The sequence below is a fragment of the Tenrec ecaudatus genome, chromosome 4, assembly GCF_050624435.1.
Source record: "Tenrec ecaudatus isolate mTenEca1 chromosome 4, mTenEca1.hap1, whole genome shotgun sequence".
NCBI lineage: Eukaryota > Metazoa > Chordata > Mammalia > Afrosoricida > Tenrecidae > Tenrec > Tenrec ecaudatus.
In genome coordinates, this window is record NC_134533.1 from 98,928,226 (window position 1) to 98,944,719 (window position 16,494).

General features: G+C 37.6%; 1 protein-coding gene across 1 annotated transcript in view; it reads left to right on the forward strand.

Moving 5' to 3' along the window:
• CEP126 (centrosomal protein 126) overlaps positions 1-16,220 on the forward strand; it is a 71,106-nt gene extending 54,886 nt beyond the window's left edge. The window contains exons 7-11 of the mRNA XM_075546497.1: positions 4,562-4,674; positions 8,980-9,055; positions 11,415-11,624; positions 14,172-14,236; positions 15,551-16,220. Of these exons, the coding sequence (XP_075402612.1) occupies positions 4,562-4,674; positions 8,980-9,055; positions 11,415-11,624; positions 14,172-14,236; positions 15,551-15,613 (527 nt within the window). The 3' untranslated portion in view covers positions 15,614-16,220. The remainder of the gene's footprint in view (positions 1-4,561; positions 4,675-8,979; positions 9,056-11,414; positions 11,625-14,171; positions 14,237-15,550) is intronic.
• The last annotated feature ends 274 nt before the right edge of the window (positions 16,221-16,494 follow it).

Consider the following 16,494-nt stretch of genomic DNA (forward strand, 5'->3'; position numbering starts at 1 on the left):
ATAGACGCCATTGAAAAGATCAAGATGCCAATAAAACTGTTCAGAAAATACAAGAAAGAAATGGTCATGGGTTAAAGAAGAATGGATGGAACTATTCTATATGATACTCTACTGGTAGACACATAACACTATGCATGTCAACATCCATGGGACTGTACACTACAAAGTGTGGGCCCTTGCGTAAACTATAGGCTATAGCTGATAATAGTGTGCAGTGTTGTTAATTCACTAATTGTAAAATGTGTACCAGAAGCACACAATCAGGATCAATAGAGTAGATGAGAAGAAGTCTATGGAAACTATCCTTGGGGCAGTTTTTTTCTGTCAGCATCAATAAAAGCATTCAAAATAGATGAGTTGGAGGATTCATTCAAACCATTCTGAAAATTAAGCAAAGATTTGCCACTCAATAAGATTCTGAATGTTTCCAATGAGCTTTAGGCTCAGACAACAAATGAAAATGTGTTTTATTATTATTTTTCCCATAAAATCTCTGTAAAAAAAATCTCTGTACAGAAACATTTCCCTCAACTTCCTCCAGTGAGATTCAAAGAATGAAGTATTCTTTGCCATATTCCTGGCTGATTCCTCTATTTATGTCTAGAACCCAAACACTCCCATATCCTCATGTAACTCTATCAATTGTCACCTCTCTGCTATTTTATACAAACTGTTTCTCTACACTTATGTCCAATTGCTAACATCAACAATAAAGCAGGAGTAGCAGAAAGGCAACCCCAGCATTTTTTAATCTATTTTATGTTACTGTTACCAATTACCTTTCCACCTCATCCAAGCTTCCTCATAAAAGTTTTAACACAATAATGTTGTTGTTAGATTACACCTTTCCTGACTTTCAACCTAATTCTGATCCAAGAACTGTCTCTTGGTCTGTGTACTGGTTCAACATAAGGACAATTAAGTGTTCTGGAATTCTCATACCATAATTTGTTAAGATTCAGAGTTGAATGTTTTTCATAGCCAACGTAACACAAGAAAACATCTTTCTGCTATTTTCTGTTTTCGGGAAAATCTATCTGACATCAGCAATTATAACCTTCATTTCACATCCTCTTCTGAATTCACCTTGAGTTTCTGGAAGTTTCTCCAACAGTTCAACCTTTCTAATTATTTTCAGCAAAATTTTACTTGCATTTGATACTAATGATATTGCATGCATGTAATATACAATTACATTCTGTTGGGTCACCTTTCTTTTGAATGAGCATAAATATGGGTCCCTTCCAGTCAGTTGGTCAAGTAGCATAGACTAATGAGTGCTTCCAGCACTGCATAGATTTGTTGAAATATTCCCATTGGTGGTCCATCAATTCCTAGAGCAGTGGTTCTCAACCTTCCTAATGCCGTGACCCTTTAATACAGTTCCTCATGTTGTGGTAACCCCCCAACCATAAAATTATTTTCATTGCTATTTCATAACTGTAATTATGCTACTCTTTATGAATCAGGCAACCCCTGTGAAAGGATCGTTCGACCCCCAAAGGGGTCGCAACCCACAGGTTGAGATCCACTGTCCTAGAGCCCTATGTTTTGCTAAGGTCTTCAGTGCAGCTAGGACTTACTCCTTTAACACCATCAGTTCTTTTTTTTTAATCTTTTTATTGGGGCTCATACAATGCTTATCACAATCCATCCATACATACATTTACTTTCTACTTAAGTCCTTGGTATCAGCTCCCCATTTTCCCCCTCCCTCCGCATACCCCCTCATGAGCCCTTGATAATTTATAATTATTATTTTGTCATATCATACACTGTCCAACGTCTCCCTCACCTACTTTTCTGTTGTCCATCCCCCAGTGAGGAGGTTATATGTAGATCCTTGTAATTGATTCTCCCTTTCTACCCCACCTTCGCTTCACCCTCCCGGTATTGCCACTCTCACCACTGGTACTGAGGGGTTCATCAGCCCTGGATTCCTGTTTAATGCCATCAGTTCGTGAACATATGCTTCCTCTTTAATGTTTGAGTGTCTACCAGTTCTTTCTGACGCAGCGACTCTGAATATTCTTTCCTTCTTCTTTTGACACCCTGCAACATTCAATATTTTGTCCACATAATCCCTGAATATTACAATTCAAGGTTTGGATTTTTCTTCAGGTCTTTCAGCTGGAGATATGATGAGGAAGCCCCTCCCTTTTGGTTTTCTAACTCCAAGTCTTTCTGTACGCCATTATAATGCTTTGCTTTGAGCTCTCTTTTGAAGTGTTTGGTTCAGCTCGTTCATCATTTGTTCCATTTTCTTTGTCCACCTTAGTTCAAAAGCAAGTTTCAGAATCTCTTCTGACATCCATTTGGATTTTTCTTTCCTGTTTTTTTTAAATGACCTTTTGCTTATCATTCGTGTTCAGTCCATCAGATCTATTTTTGGCATGGCCTACAAATTTGGATGGGACATAAGGTGTTATTTTGGCTCTTGTCAACTTTAAAATTGTTTCTTTAGCTTCCACCTGATCTTCCGTATGAGCAATTGGCTCTCTGTTCCCCAGTCAGCCCCCTGCCTTGTTTTGGCAATGATCTGAGCTGCTCCGTGGTCTCTTCCCACAGATGCTTTCCATGTGAGTTCTGTGTTGCGAATTTGCAAGGATCCACGTGTATCGTCACCACTTACGATGTTGGAAAAAGTATCCATAATGAAGATGCTGTTGGTCCTTCAAAATTCTACTCTATGATCTCCAGCTCCATTTTTATCACCAAGGCCATATTTTCCAAACCCTTCCTCTTTATTTCCAGCGTTTGCATTCTAATCGCCAGTAATTACCAATACATTTTGATTGATGTTTGATCAATTTCAGGCTAAAGAAGTTGGTAGAATTTTTCAATTCTTAATCAGTGGCTTTTTGGTTCATGTGTAAATTTGATTAATAATTCTATTAAGAGAGCTTCCTTGTTCTTAGAGATATTCCCCATCACATACAGCAATGTATTTCAAGACAGATCCTGAAACATTCTTATTGATGATGAATGCGACACCATGCCTCTTGAATTTATCATTTTGGCATAGTAAATCGTGTAATTGCAAAATTAAAAATGGCCATATCCACTCCTTTTCAGCTTAATAATGCCTATGATGTACAGCTCCATGTGTTCCATTCTATATTTGACAGTATACAGTTTTCCTAGATTCAAATTTGTACATCACACATTCCATTTAATACATGTGTGCAGGTCATCTCATTTTGAGTCATACTCCATCAGCAAATGAAGGTCCTGAAGGCTTTGCTGCTTCCCCATTATTAAGATCCACTCCACTTTGAGGTGACAACCCTTCCTTCGTCAAGTGTTGAGTGTTGTCCAGCCTTAGGGGCTCATCTTCTAGCACTCATTTATTCCACGTTTACAGCGGCTAATCCTTCGGAAGTGAACCACTTCCTCCTCCTTCCTAGTCTCTTCTTTGTCTGGACGTTCTCTGAAAGAGGTTCATCTTGGTGTTTGAAACACCAGTGGCACAGCTTCCAGCATCACAGCCACATGCCAGCCACCACAGCGTGACAAACTGACAGACCAGCTGGGACCCTATACATTTAGCAATGAGAACAAGAGATGTTGGCCGTGTTATTGTCTTTTTTCTGTGTTCGCATTAATAGTATCCTTGTTCTATAATTTGGCAAAATATGTTTCGATTACATAGGCATACATTAAGCATAGAACAACATTATAATCATCATCTACTACCCACCATGCACCTCAAATAATAAAACATGCAAATAAAACCCTGCAATGTCTTTTTCTATGAAGACTCAATAAGATACTTCCAAACCCCAAGCAAACTCAATGCTATCAACATTTTCCTGAAGATAATTCAAAAACATTTGGAGCAGTACAATGATAGGACCAAACCAGACTCACTGCCATTGAGTCTATTCTGACTCATAGCAACCCTATAGGACAGAATGGAACTGCCTTTGGGGGTATCTGAGGCTGTAAATCTTTGTCGAGGCAGAAAGCTTCATCTTTCATACGCAGAGCACCTCATGGGTTCAAACTGCTGACCTGTGGTTAGCCGCCCCATGAGTAAACTATTATGCCACCTTTCAGAAACGGCAAGATATCCTAAATCCACTGTCCCCGGCACTCATACATTTTAGTGCATGGCAGGAAGCTGAAAAATACAAACAAATGATGATCCCACAACAAACCTTTTACACTATGAAACTTGTGTTTTGCTTACTACATGCAATATGCCCATCTATTTTGCATGCCATATATTACATGAATAAAGTATAATTTTTAATTTGTAGAGTATGCATAAGTTAGAATTCTAATTCTTCCTTCCTGTTCAATAGGTTATCTTACATATTCTCGAGGTATTCCAACAGCACACCTGTGCTCTAAACTATAAACTGAGGAACCAGGTCTTTGTTTAACACATCATTGTAATATGCCAAACAGTGCATATAAGAGCAGCTTAGTATTCTTGACTGAAAGATTGATGCATGGCATTTTCTTGAGGTTTGAAGATAATTTAGAACTTTATCGTAAATATATATCATCTATTCACCTTGCATAAATTTTGACATTGTGCTGGTATTTCTTTAAGATTCTACTGTTCCAAGGAGAAAACAAATTGTTGAAAATAAGCAGAAAGGTCTTTTAGAGCTTAAGAGACAAAATTCTGGATTCCTAGGACAGAAGTACAGTGAAAAAATCCACGTAAGTATAATGTTAGTAAAACTTTATTTAATCGTTTAAAAATTGCTTGGAGGAATGAATGTTCTTAACATAATGCCTTTATTGTAAAGTATATAAATGTCATCCAAGTCACGTGCGAAACAGTTCTAGAATCCCCGTACTACAAGTTTATTTTATTAAACTTTTGAAATGTATTCTGATTAGCCTATCTGAAGGTGTTGAACCAATTTTAAGGAATCACAATTATTATGTTTTATTTATTAGTTAGAATCAACTTTTTCTGGGAAATTTGAGGTCATTTACAATAAAATTCAAAACGGTTATATAAATTTATGTTAAAAATACATGTGTAAGAAAGACTAGAACCATGGCTGGACCGAACAAGTCTGCTAGTCATAAAGACTCATCTAATCCCATGCCACTGATTCATGAGCGGGCTTAAGCTTCCAGGAAGACAGAGCCAGAGAATAATTTGATATAATTTCAAGAACTATTAATAATGACATTGTTTGGGGTGCATTATTTTAAAAGAAAATTCCCTTTTAGACTTATATAGGGGCATATGAAATGCACAATGGACAATGTCTCTAATAATAGTGCAACAACATGTGGTAATATGAAACATCTTCAATAAAAGCCATGAACATAATATAAGAAGACCAGCGAAGGTGGTTCTATGAGAAAATTCTTGGTGTAACAGTCTACACAGCCTGACTAGAAATCTCCTTCAGAGACATTTGGGAAGGAGTTCTAGAATCTCTATGCTACAAGCTAATTATTTCATACTGATTTTGTAGAGGTCTAACTTGATCCTAGGATTGAATTTAGAATATTAGAAAATAGAGGGATGAGTAAATAGCAATTTCACTTGAAGATTCCACTTAAAATGTCACTTCTCAAACTTCTTAAATAGAATTGGAATGGAATGGCTTATGTAGAATTTAGTATTCCATGTTATGAGGTAATATTATTTAAATTTAAGACATATTTAGTTTTATATGGATAAAATTGTTAATATAACAGTCTAATTTCTAAATATAGTCATCATGACCAGTCACTTAGTTATATCCACATTATTTATTCAACTAAAATTTGTCCCATTAATATATTTTTACATTTCTAATATATTCTTATTACTTAATAACAGACACAATACTTAATTTTTGTTAGGTGACGTCAGTCAGTTCATAGCAACCCTATGTCCAACAGAATGAAACGCTGCCTGGCCTTGTGCTGTCTTCCCAGGCCTTGTCAACCTCGAGCCCGTACTTGCAGCCACTGTATCAATCCAATTCATTGTAGGCCTTCTTTCTCTCTGTTCTTCCCAGGGACTAGTCCCTCCTGATAACATGCCCAAAGTTCATGAGACTTTGCTCGCTTCTCAGCATCCTCGCTTCCAAGGAGAATGCCAGCTGTACTTCTTCTTACTTTTGTTGGTTCTTCTAACACTCCTTGGTATAGGCAATATTGTTCTCCAACACCATAATTCAAATGCATCTATTCTTCTTTGATGTGCATTGTGCACTGTCCAGCTTTCGCATGCAATATGCCATGAAATGCCATGGCTTGGGTCAGGTTAGTCCTCCCAGTGACATCTTTGCTTTTTAATACTCTAAGGGTTTTTTTGAGCAGTAGTAGCAGATTTTCCCAACAGAGGATGTCATTTGACTTCTTGAACGCTGCTTCTCTGAACTTCAATATTTTGTCTCTTTATCATGATGCTTATTCATTGCTTATTGGTCCATTTGTGTGGATTTTTAAAATTAATGACAAATACAATAATGTCTTTTTTAAAATAATGCCTTTTAAGGTCATCTGTTTTAACTTCCATGTTGTTCCCATCAAATATCTCAAAATCATCAAAGTGAATGAATTTTTAACTTATTTTTCATGGTTTTTACCTTTAAAGTACTCTGTAGACATTGTAGTAAAGAAGATGAACAAACTAAAATTTAAATGCCCATGAACCCTGCTTTGTTTCTCTAGGTCTGTTTCTAGTCTTCCGTGTTTTGCTCGACTGCATTTTGTCCTACTGTCTTCAGAGTCCATTTTGTCCTTCTTTCCAGAAGCCCGGTTTCCCCTTTCACAGAGACATCTGCTTACACATCTTCCAGAGTCTTGCTAGCCTTACAAAAAGTCCGCATTCCTGAATTAAATCAATTCTTTCATCCCTATTGTTTAGTGTTGTTTTATTCCAGGCTCTGAGCAAAGGTTCAGTCACTGTAGCAGCAGTTCCTGTCATAGTCTATTCAGAAATGAAATAAGGAAGCTGGAATTTTCTGAGCCTGTCACTTGTATGCGGAGAGAATCTAATACAGATAACTAAAAGGTAGAAAAAAAAGTAGAATTACCACTTTGTGCTAAGATTTCAGTCCCAGTTAATTCAAGCCCACCCCAGAGCTGAAGGCCTGAGCGCTATGGAAGGTGGGTAGTTGCAAAGACCTGCAGCCATTACTCATCAGAGCATTCTCAACAAAGGCTAACTACAGGCATGGTCGGGCGGTTTGCCCTGAGAACACAGTTGTGGTAGATAAATAATCGTTTGTCAATGTGAGGATTAAGAGTGTAGGAGTGGAGTCTAGCTTATCAATCAGATCATAGCCAATGAGGCCTCTGTGTGGGCATAGCCTTCTCCTGAGAATTCTGTAAAATCCAGTACTTCCTCCTTGGAGGCAGGAGACACTTCTCTCTCTCTGCTCACTCCCTGGGAGACATTGCAGCTGACAAGACCCATGGACCCACCCTGATGCAGCCCTGTGTGCTGAGAGCCAGGCAGAGACGCCTGCCAGCGCTGAGATGGTTCCAATGCCACTGGATCCAAAGACTTTTTACCCACTGGCCTGTGATCTTCTACATTCAGCATCATTGCATGTGTTTTGTGAGTCTGAAGAGGACTTTATAGATTGGTATCGGACATATGGACTAGTATCGGACTTAAGGACTTGATCTAGACTGGGCTGGGATGTTTTCTGAATGTTCAATTGCTCTTGTATGTAAATCTCTTCCTTATACACATATGAATGTCTCCATGAGTTTGTTTCTCTGGTCTACCCAGACTAACGCAGGAGTCATTGCTAAAGTGGAGCAGAGTGAGGAGTAAAGAGGAAAGTAAGCCTGTAGGAGAAGGTGCGTTAGTGGCTGCTGGCAAGTGCTGAGTTCACTGCCGCCAACATTCAGATTCTTCTTTTCCCTGTTTTGTAGACGGAGGCAACTACTTTAAAGCCCTTGTCATCCCTATTTACCTACCTTTGTCTTTAGGCCTGTGTTAGTCTGGGTTAAAGAGAGAAACCAATTCATAAACACTGATAAACGTTGAGGAGTTTTCTCTTCAGGCAAGTTTTTTTTTCCTTCTCTTTTTAATATGTGTAATATATATATAAATAGATGATTATAACGTAAAAAAACTGATAAACGTGTATAAGAAAGAGCTGTAGATAAAGAATAATTGTATATTAAGAAAACATCCCAGCCCCATCCAGATCAAGTCCATAAGTCCAATACTAGTCCGTATGTTCAATTCCAGTCTGTAGATTCCTCTTCAGACTCATGCAACACATATAATGACACAAAATGCAGGAAGATCACAGGCCACTGGGTGGAAAGTTGTGGAGGCAGTGGTGGTAGAAGCATCTCAGCGCTGGTGTGGGTCTCCACATGGCTTCGCCAGCGCCAGGGCCCCCACTCTATCAATGTAGCTCCGTGTGGCTTGGTAACAGGAATGTCTCGCAGGGAGAATGTGTGTATCCCGCCTCCAGCAAGTTATTTTTCACCGTAATGCTTCCAAATGAGGTCATAAAGCTGTGACCCGATTGACAGGCTAATCTCTACCCCTTCACTCTTAATAGTCTTAAATTGACACCAGATTATATAACTACCACAGTCATAATGCCTGGTAGGTGCAATTTATCTTTACAATTAAAAACCAAGTAAGTTAAAACTTTAAGTTAGGTTTTTAACCTTCCCTTTAACTTTGATTGTTACTCAACTTACTCTCTCACTTCTAAATATCGAGAACACCCAACCTTTCATAAGATATTTATTAAAATTATGTAAAAGTTTTAAATTAAATTTTAATTAAAATTTTGAAATACAACTAACATATTCAGGTATCATAGAAAGATCTTATTCCAATAAATATTGATCTATACTTAAAAATAGAAAAAAGAAAATATACAAATTATGTGATTAATAATAGCACATGCATATAGTCATTTAATTTTTTTTATTTTTAAGTCAATGCATATATCATGAATTTCAAATATTAAATAAAATGTATGTATTGTGAATTTTATTTATATCTTCTAATTAAATATTCTGTTTTTATAGAATTCTGAGCAAAATCTCCAGATCAGCTCAAGTGAGGCAAAACAAAATACCAAGGGTTCTTCTAATAATGAAGAAGGTACGTGTTCGCTCCATCTTCCCCTTTGAGCTTTGTCCCCAGTGATTTCCCTTTTCGCCTATCTATTTCCCCAAGTGCTCATGTAAATATGTGCCTACTGAGTCACCTTTGACAACCTGAACTCTCATCGGTACTACACATTAATGTTGTTGCCAGTTTCCTTTGGTCTAAATAATAATAAAGCTTTTTCTAGATTTTAAATTATTTCCTTAATATAGATTCCAAAAGTAAAATGACAGTACCTGCCATATAATTGGCACACAATAATATTTGCTAGGCGATCCCTGGTGGTACATTGGTTAAAGGCCCCCCACCACTTTGACCCCTTGAGCCGTTCCTCGGGAAAAAGAGGTGGCAGTCTGCTGATGTAACAATTCAGCCTTGGGAGCCCCACTGTCAAGTGTGACTCCAATGTACAAGGTGAATCAGAATAGACTTGACAGCAGCAGGTTTGGTTTGGTTGGGTTTTAATACTGGTTCAAAGAAAGTCTGTGTTTTAAGCATTGTTACTATGCTTCATATATATTCTAAAATATTTTCCTAAAAATTATTATCGTTCGGAATTCTCCTAATGGTGTGTGTGAACTTGAGTAGAATCACTTCTTTTTCTTTTTTTTAAGTATTTATGAATTTGGAGTTAATCCATCTATCATAGCATTTCATCGCTCCATCACATCAAGCAGAATTGTACAGTTGCTTCCACAATCAGTTTCCGAACATTCTTTTCCTTCCTGGACTCCTTGACATCGTCTCCCTTTAACACATCCCCCCCACCCCACCCTGAAACCCTTATTCTAATTGCCGTTCCCAGAGGTTCATCAATCCCGGGTTTCCTATACCAAAAAAACAGAAAACCATATCATGCAACTTCAAGAGCGTGACCCCCGATGGCATAACACCTCTGAGCTAAACCCTAATATGAACAAACAAAAGTACAGAAAATGTTGAAAACCAGGTCAGACCCAGCAGGCACAGAGGGGGATTGGCTGACAAAGCTTTAACTGTCAAGCGGGTTTCCCCCTTGGATCGTCTGTACTCCTCTCTCCAGAGCACTCTGTTCCACCGTCCCGCAACTGTGGATCCAGGGACATCACTGGAGGCTTACTTGCTACGTAGTTCCCACAAATGCACCGTGGGTTCCCACTGCCATCCATAGCTTTCTGCGAACCAGATAGAATCATTTCTAATGTTCATTTTAAAAAGTGTTATGTTTAGTTAAATTATCTTTTATTAAAAGTGTGTTTATTTCTCATTTATCTATTTTTGGTATATTATTCATATTCTTTTTTCTTGTTTGCTTAGATATTGGAATTTTAGCATCTTCCTACTAATTTCTGTGATTTATTTAATCCTTAATTATTTTCAAGTATTTTCACAACTCTCTTTTTGCATTTTATTCCACTAATGTTGTATCTTTACGTATGTCTTAATATGTATTTTCATTCAGTAAGTGATGACTAAAAGCTAGATACTGGCTATATAATAATAACCAAAACATTCAAAAGTCTTGCCCTTTAAAAATTTTAAGTCAATAATGGAAGATTGTTCTTAAATAAATGTTTTCATTTTTCTTTGTGATTTCTCTGGGGCTTAAAAGACCTTTCCCAACTAAGAAGTTTAACAAATGTTTATTTCTTTTTTCTCTAAGATGCTCTAATAGTTCAATTCCTGGAATTTAATTATTTAGTTTCTTTGAGATTAGCTTAATTAGATGATGCAAAGTGAAACTCCACATTGATTCTTTTTAAAAATAATAAATTTATTTAGTCATCTTTCCCTTCTTCCAACTTTTTGATGCTTCTTTGATCCTAAGTCAAGTTTTTACGTCTCATTTCTAGGGTAGGCTTTCTTCAGCTGATCATCTAATTTATAATCTGTCTCCAAGTTCCTTTTTTCTCATCCTTTTATCTAGAACTCATTTTAATTGTTTTTATATAAACAATCTACTTCATCTACTCCACTGAATAACAAAAATACAACACAAAAGTAATCTAAACATAAAATTGATTATGGAGATGACTGCACAACTCCTTTCAATGTGTTTAAACCACTGAATGAATAATATACTAATAAAACTGTTAAAAATAATTATCTGATCATTATGTATTTTTCTTTAATTCAAGTAAACACTGAAGTTTATTGCCACCGTTTTGAATCTCCCTCTCTTCTTTTTTCTTAATTGAGAATGAAAAAGAGGTAGATATAGCAAATCCTGATACATAAAATGCAAAATAACCGAATATTTGCTGAATGTCTCTTTGTGAAATGAGTGTGTTCACACATAATGCAGTGAAGTATGTGTTAAGGCTGGTCCCAGAATGAAAAGGACCAAAGAAAAATTAATGTACCGTTTCTACAGTTTCAGATAGTACTTCTGAATTTTTGATGGCTGAAAATCTAGTGAAAATCTCAGTACCTGAAGATGAAATTCTAGCTGTCATGAATAGCAAGCAGCTACAGAAACCAAATCTGGCCATAAATAAGACCCAGAGGTCCAACATGTGTGCACTATCTGCTGAAGAACAAAAGATCCTACAGTCTCTTAATCATCTCAATGAGAGATTACATCGTAAGTGTGGAAGGAAGCCTTTTATAAGAAATGGTATCTATTGTGTGTATATAGCTTTAATTCATAATCTAACATTTAAGAACTTATCTAGCTTTATCATCAACTGAAATCAAGGAAGCAATCATTTTATTGGGGGCTCTTACAGTTCTTATAACAATCCATACATCAATTGTATCGAGCACACTTGTACATATGTTGCCATCATCATTTCCAAAACATTTTCTTTATACTTGAGCCTTTGGTATCAGCTCCTCTTTTTCTTCTCCCTTCCCCACTCTCATGAACCCTTGATAATTTATAAATTATTTTTATTTTCATATTTTATTCCATCCACTGTCTCCCTTCACCCACTTTTCTATTGTTTGTCCCCCAGGGACCAGGGGGTTGTATGTGGATCCACTGCAATTGGTTCCCCCTTTCTTTTCCTGCTCCACCACCCCTCCTTCCATCTACCCTCATAGTATCCTTATTCTCATTGGTCCTGAGGGATTTGTCTGTCCTGGACTCTGTGTGTTGAGAGCACTTATCCGTACCAATGTGCATGCTCTGGTCTAGCCAGATTTGTAAGATAGAACTGGAGTCATGATAATGGGGGGAGGAAGCACTAAAGAACTAGAGGAATGTTGTATGTTTCAGAGGTGCTATACTGCATTCTAGCTGGCTCATCCCTTCCTTGTGACCTTTCTGTGAGAGGATGTCCAATTGTCTACAGATAGGCTTTGGGTCTCCATTCCAACTCCCCCCTCGTTCACATCAAAATGATTGTTTGTTTGGGGTCTTCTGATGCCTAATACCTGATCCCCTGGGTACCTCATGACCACATGGGTTGGTGTGCTTCTTCCATGTGGACATTGTTGCTTCCCTGCTAGATGGCCGCTTGTTTAAATTCAAGCCTTTAAGACCCCAGATATTAAATCTTTTTACAGCAGGGTACCATCAGTTTTCTTCACCCATTTTGTTTCCAGCAATTGTGTCAGAAAGATGAGCATCATGGAATGCCAGGTTATTGGAACAAAGTATTCTTGTATTGAGGACTTGAGTAGAGGCCCAATGTATGCCTCCTACCTTAATACTTAACCTATAAATATATGTACACAGATCTATTTCCCTATCATTATATATTAATACATTTACATATGTACATGCTTATGTTTATACCTCTATAAATGCCTTTTGCCTCCTAGTTCTTTCCTCTATTTCCTTTATCTTTCCCACTATCATGGTTGACCTTCATTCGGCACTCTGCATTTTCTCTCGCTACACTGTACTTGATTGAACCCCACCAGGCATTATATGCCCTCCTTGTCATTGAGTTTAGATCTCTTGTTATTCCCTTGTCCCTGGGTTTGTTGGCTCCCCTCTCCTTTTCCCCCACCTCCTCCTCTCCCCTCTCCCCTAGATGCCGTCAGTCCACTGTTTTTTTCCTCAGGATTGTTTATCCTGCCTATCTTATACAGATGACGTTAAACAAGAAAAAGAAAAAAATAGCCTATGAATGGTTCCAGGTCTATATCCTGGTCCTTATGAATGTTTTCCGAAGGGAATTATTCAGTATATATTTTAATATGTTGTACTCTTAAGTACACCATACTTATCTCATTGATATAAAGACAATTTTTTTAGGAATATACAAACACTGCCATTTCAGCAATGTGGCAGGCTAGATGTCTGAATTTACTATCCATCAACATCTAAAAATTCTGGAAAGTAATTTAAAATGTTTCATTAAATACAGGATCTTTTCAGAGTACACAGGATTACCAAACTAGGAATTGAATACAGACAGGAGCTCAGAAAGCTACGAGGATATTGCATCTCACTCTTATCCTGAGGACTTGTAACCTGCAGAGTGAAATTGCCTTTGTTTTCCTTGGCCGCACAGATAAAGGAAGCAGTAGTGGAGACGCTCAGCTTCCTTAGTAATCCAAATCAACCCGACTCCCTGCCATCGAGTCATTCCAAGTCATAGTTGACCCTATAAGGTGGAGCAAAACTGCTCTCTGGGATTTTGAAGCTGTAACTCTTTAAGGGAGCAGAAAGCCTCAGCTTTCTCCCATGAGACAGCTGGTGGATTCAGACTGCTGACCTGGCAGTTAGCTGGTCAATATGTGACCAACTACACCACCATGGAAAAACGCAGGCTAAAACAATGTGATGTGGTTACAACATTCCCTGTTCTTTACTGAGAGACTACAAGGATGAAATCGTCTTCTATTTAAAGGGGAAGGAAGAGGAAGAGAAGGAAGGAATAAATGAAGAGAGGGAGGGAAGGGGAGAGGAAACAAGGCTAGCACTTGACCACAGAGGCCTATATAAAATTCAACGTACTAGGAATTCCTTTTCAGCAACAAAAGTTTCATGTTTTTCTTTCTAATCAAATTACTCCTACTCTCAAGCCTGATATCAAGACCATATCTGGGGTCAATGGAATAAAATTGCTCATTCAATTATACCTGTTTGGGCACATTAGAGTTTAATACTTGATTGCTTCGTTCTTTCTCTTTCTACATACCTAACTATATCTTTTCTAATATGGTACAATTTCAGATATGCAAGAAACCGTTTGCAAAAATCCACCTATCAATAATATTTTACAAATGATACCACTTCTGGTAAGTATTTAAAGATTGTTTGGTTAACGTTTGTTTCCCCTTGTTTTAGGAAACCTCCTAATTTTAGGTGTGTAAGGATCTTGGGTGGGTGTCAATAAGATGGACACTGGTTTTCAGAGGGTTTTTCTCCTCAGCCCTCTTTTCTGTATGAACTACTGCTGTGGAACGAAGCAGATACCCCTCTAAGAGAAAGACTGCGTTTTAACAGTTTTACCTCCAGAGGGCTTCCTCGGTCACAGGCGTAGTCACAGGAGGGATCCGTCTTCAAATCATTTAAAGTATTAGCTTAACAGGAAAACTTCCTAGAGGTTATGTTGATAATTGTCCCTTTCTTTGATCATATCTCTTCCATGTTTTCAAATTCAAAAGTAGACATTACTATTTTGAAAATAAAAAGTTTTTTGTCTTGGCACTGGACTCTGGTAAACCTGCACCTATGAAGGAGATACCAGCATTGCATTCAGGACATACAAACTAGGCATGCACAGTCTGATTAGTGAGAATGGCGTAAATTGTTGATCCAAGTAAAATTAAATCCTTGACAACGTCCATCTTTTGTCTGTTTATCCGGATGTTGCTTAGTTTTATTAAGGTGTCTGCACACAAAAAAAGTGGGAGGGTGGGACTTCCAGGGCCTGTACTTGGTCAAGTCCATCGAAAAGCAGAGAGGTCAGCTCAGATTTTGTTTTTCCTGGCATTCCAAAGAGGTAATCCTAATAAACGTTCATGAAGAACACAGGGTGACCACAGGGGGCTTATTAGGAAGAAGGTTTAAGAAAGTTGGAAACTTCACTGGTGAGCTGTCTGTGTGATAAAAAAAGCTATCAGGGAATAAAGTGCCTGCTTATTCTTTGAGGGTAGAAAGGGCTTTCCTAGGAAAACTCATTGAGACACCTCACCTCTTCCACTGTGCAGCGTTGATCTTACCCCTTTAGGACTTCTTTTGGCTCCTAAATCTCAAAGAACGTCTACAGGGAACATGATTTGAGTCCATCAGGATGACAAAACTGTTGTTTGGACATGATGTAAATCAGACAGGGCAGAGTTTGTGCAGGAAGGTGAGCGAGATGGAAACCTCACCTTCAGAAGAAAGCCTGGTTGGAGGGTATGTAGAGAAAGATTAGTGGTACATTTTAATAATTTTGTTTAAGAAAGGTTTCTAGGATTTCCAGCAGTACTTTAGACTTACCCTCATATAGCATCTGAGATTTGGGATTAAGTTTAGTTTTATTAAAATCTGTAATCCATAGGGCTATCTACCTGTGAAATTCTGTGAACAGGACAGTAAAAGAATATTCTTAAACTGTGTTACAGAACAGTCAGCCACAAGCCAGGTCCTCTCCTGCTGCTACTGGATCGAGACTGCAGAGAAAATAGTGATGGATTATAACAATAACTATTAAATGGAATCATTATTTTTGAGATCTTATGTAAATATATATTCCTCCACTTGTTAATGATTTAAAACACTGTGCTTAACCAAAAAATAAAGGCAAATCATAACATAGGTAATGGATTTAAATCAATTCATTTATATTTATGCTACAAATTATACTTTATTATGTATTTTATTGATAAATACATTTTTAATGAATGGGAATATTTCATTGTTTTTAATGAGCATGCTCCTGGATATAAATTCATTATATTTGAATATAAAAGGCAACATATTTTGCTATTCAAATTATGTATTAGCTGTAGTTGTAAAAGCTTTGTTTTTCTGAAATTCTTAATAAATTCTCTAACCTTTTGGTAGCCTGGTATAAAAAGTTCATACTTAGTCCTATTCTGTATGAGTAGTAAACCTGTTTAAGAACCAGCAGGGCCGCCAACTCTGAAGATGTTACCAAGGAACCTCGTCTCAACTCTGCATGTTCAGAAACTATTATCAGTTAGTTTATCCAGGGGAGATTTGCTCTTAAAATGCCGCCTACATGCACAAAACTTACAGCAGACTGAATGGCAAGTGTGAAAAATAAACTGCAATCTCAACTGGATTACCTAAAGTGCCTGATTCTTTCCCCAATCTGAGTCCGTCCTTTCCCAATGGGAGTATCTACCTGGAAACTTACATCAAGCGTCTGCGGTTTAAAGTCCAGCAGCAAAGATAAAAGTTAGATGATTTTTAAGTTGTTTATGATAGTCTCAAATATCCTTTTCATTCCCCCAACTAGTCCTGCAACCTGGTGACGTAGCGTTCACACGTTGGGCTGCTAATCACGAGGTCTGCAGTGATGCCAGGCTGTGTCTGGGTCTCT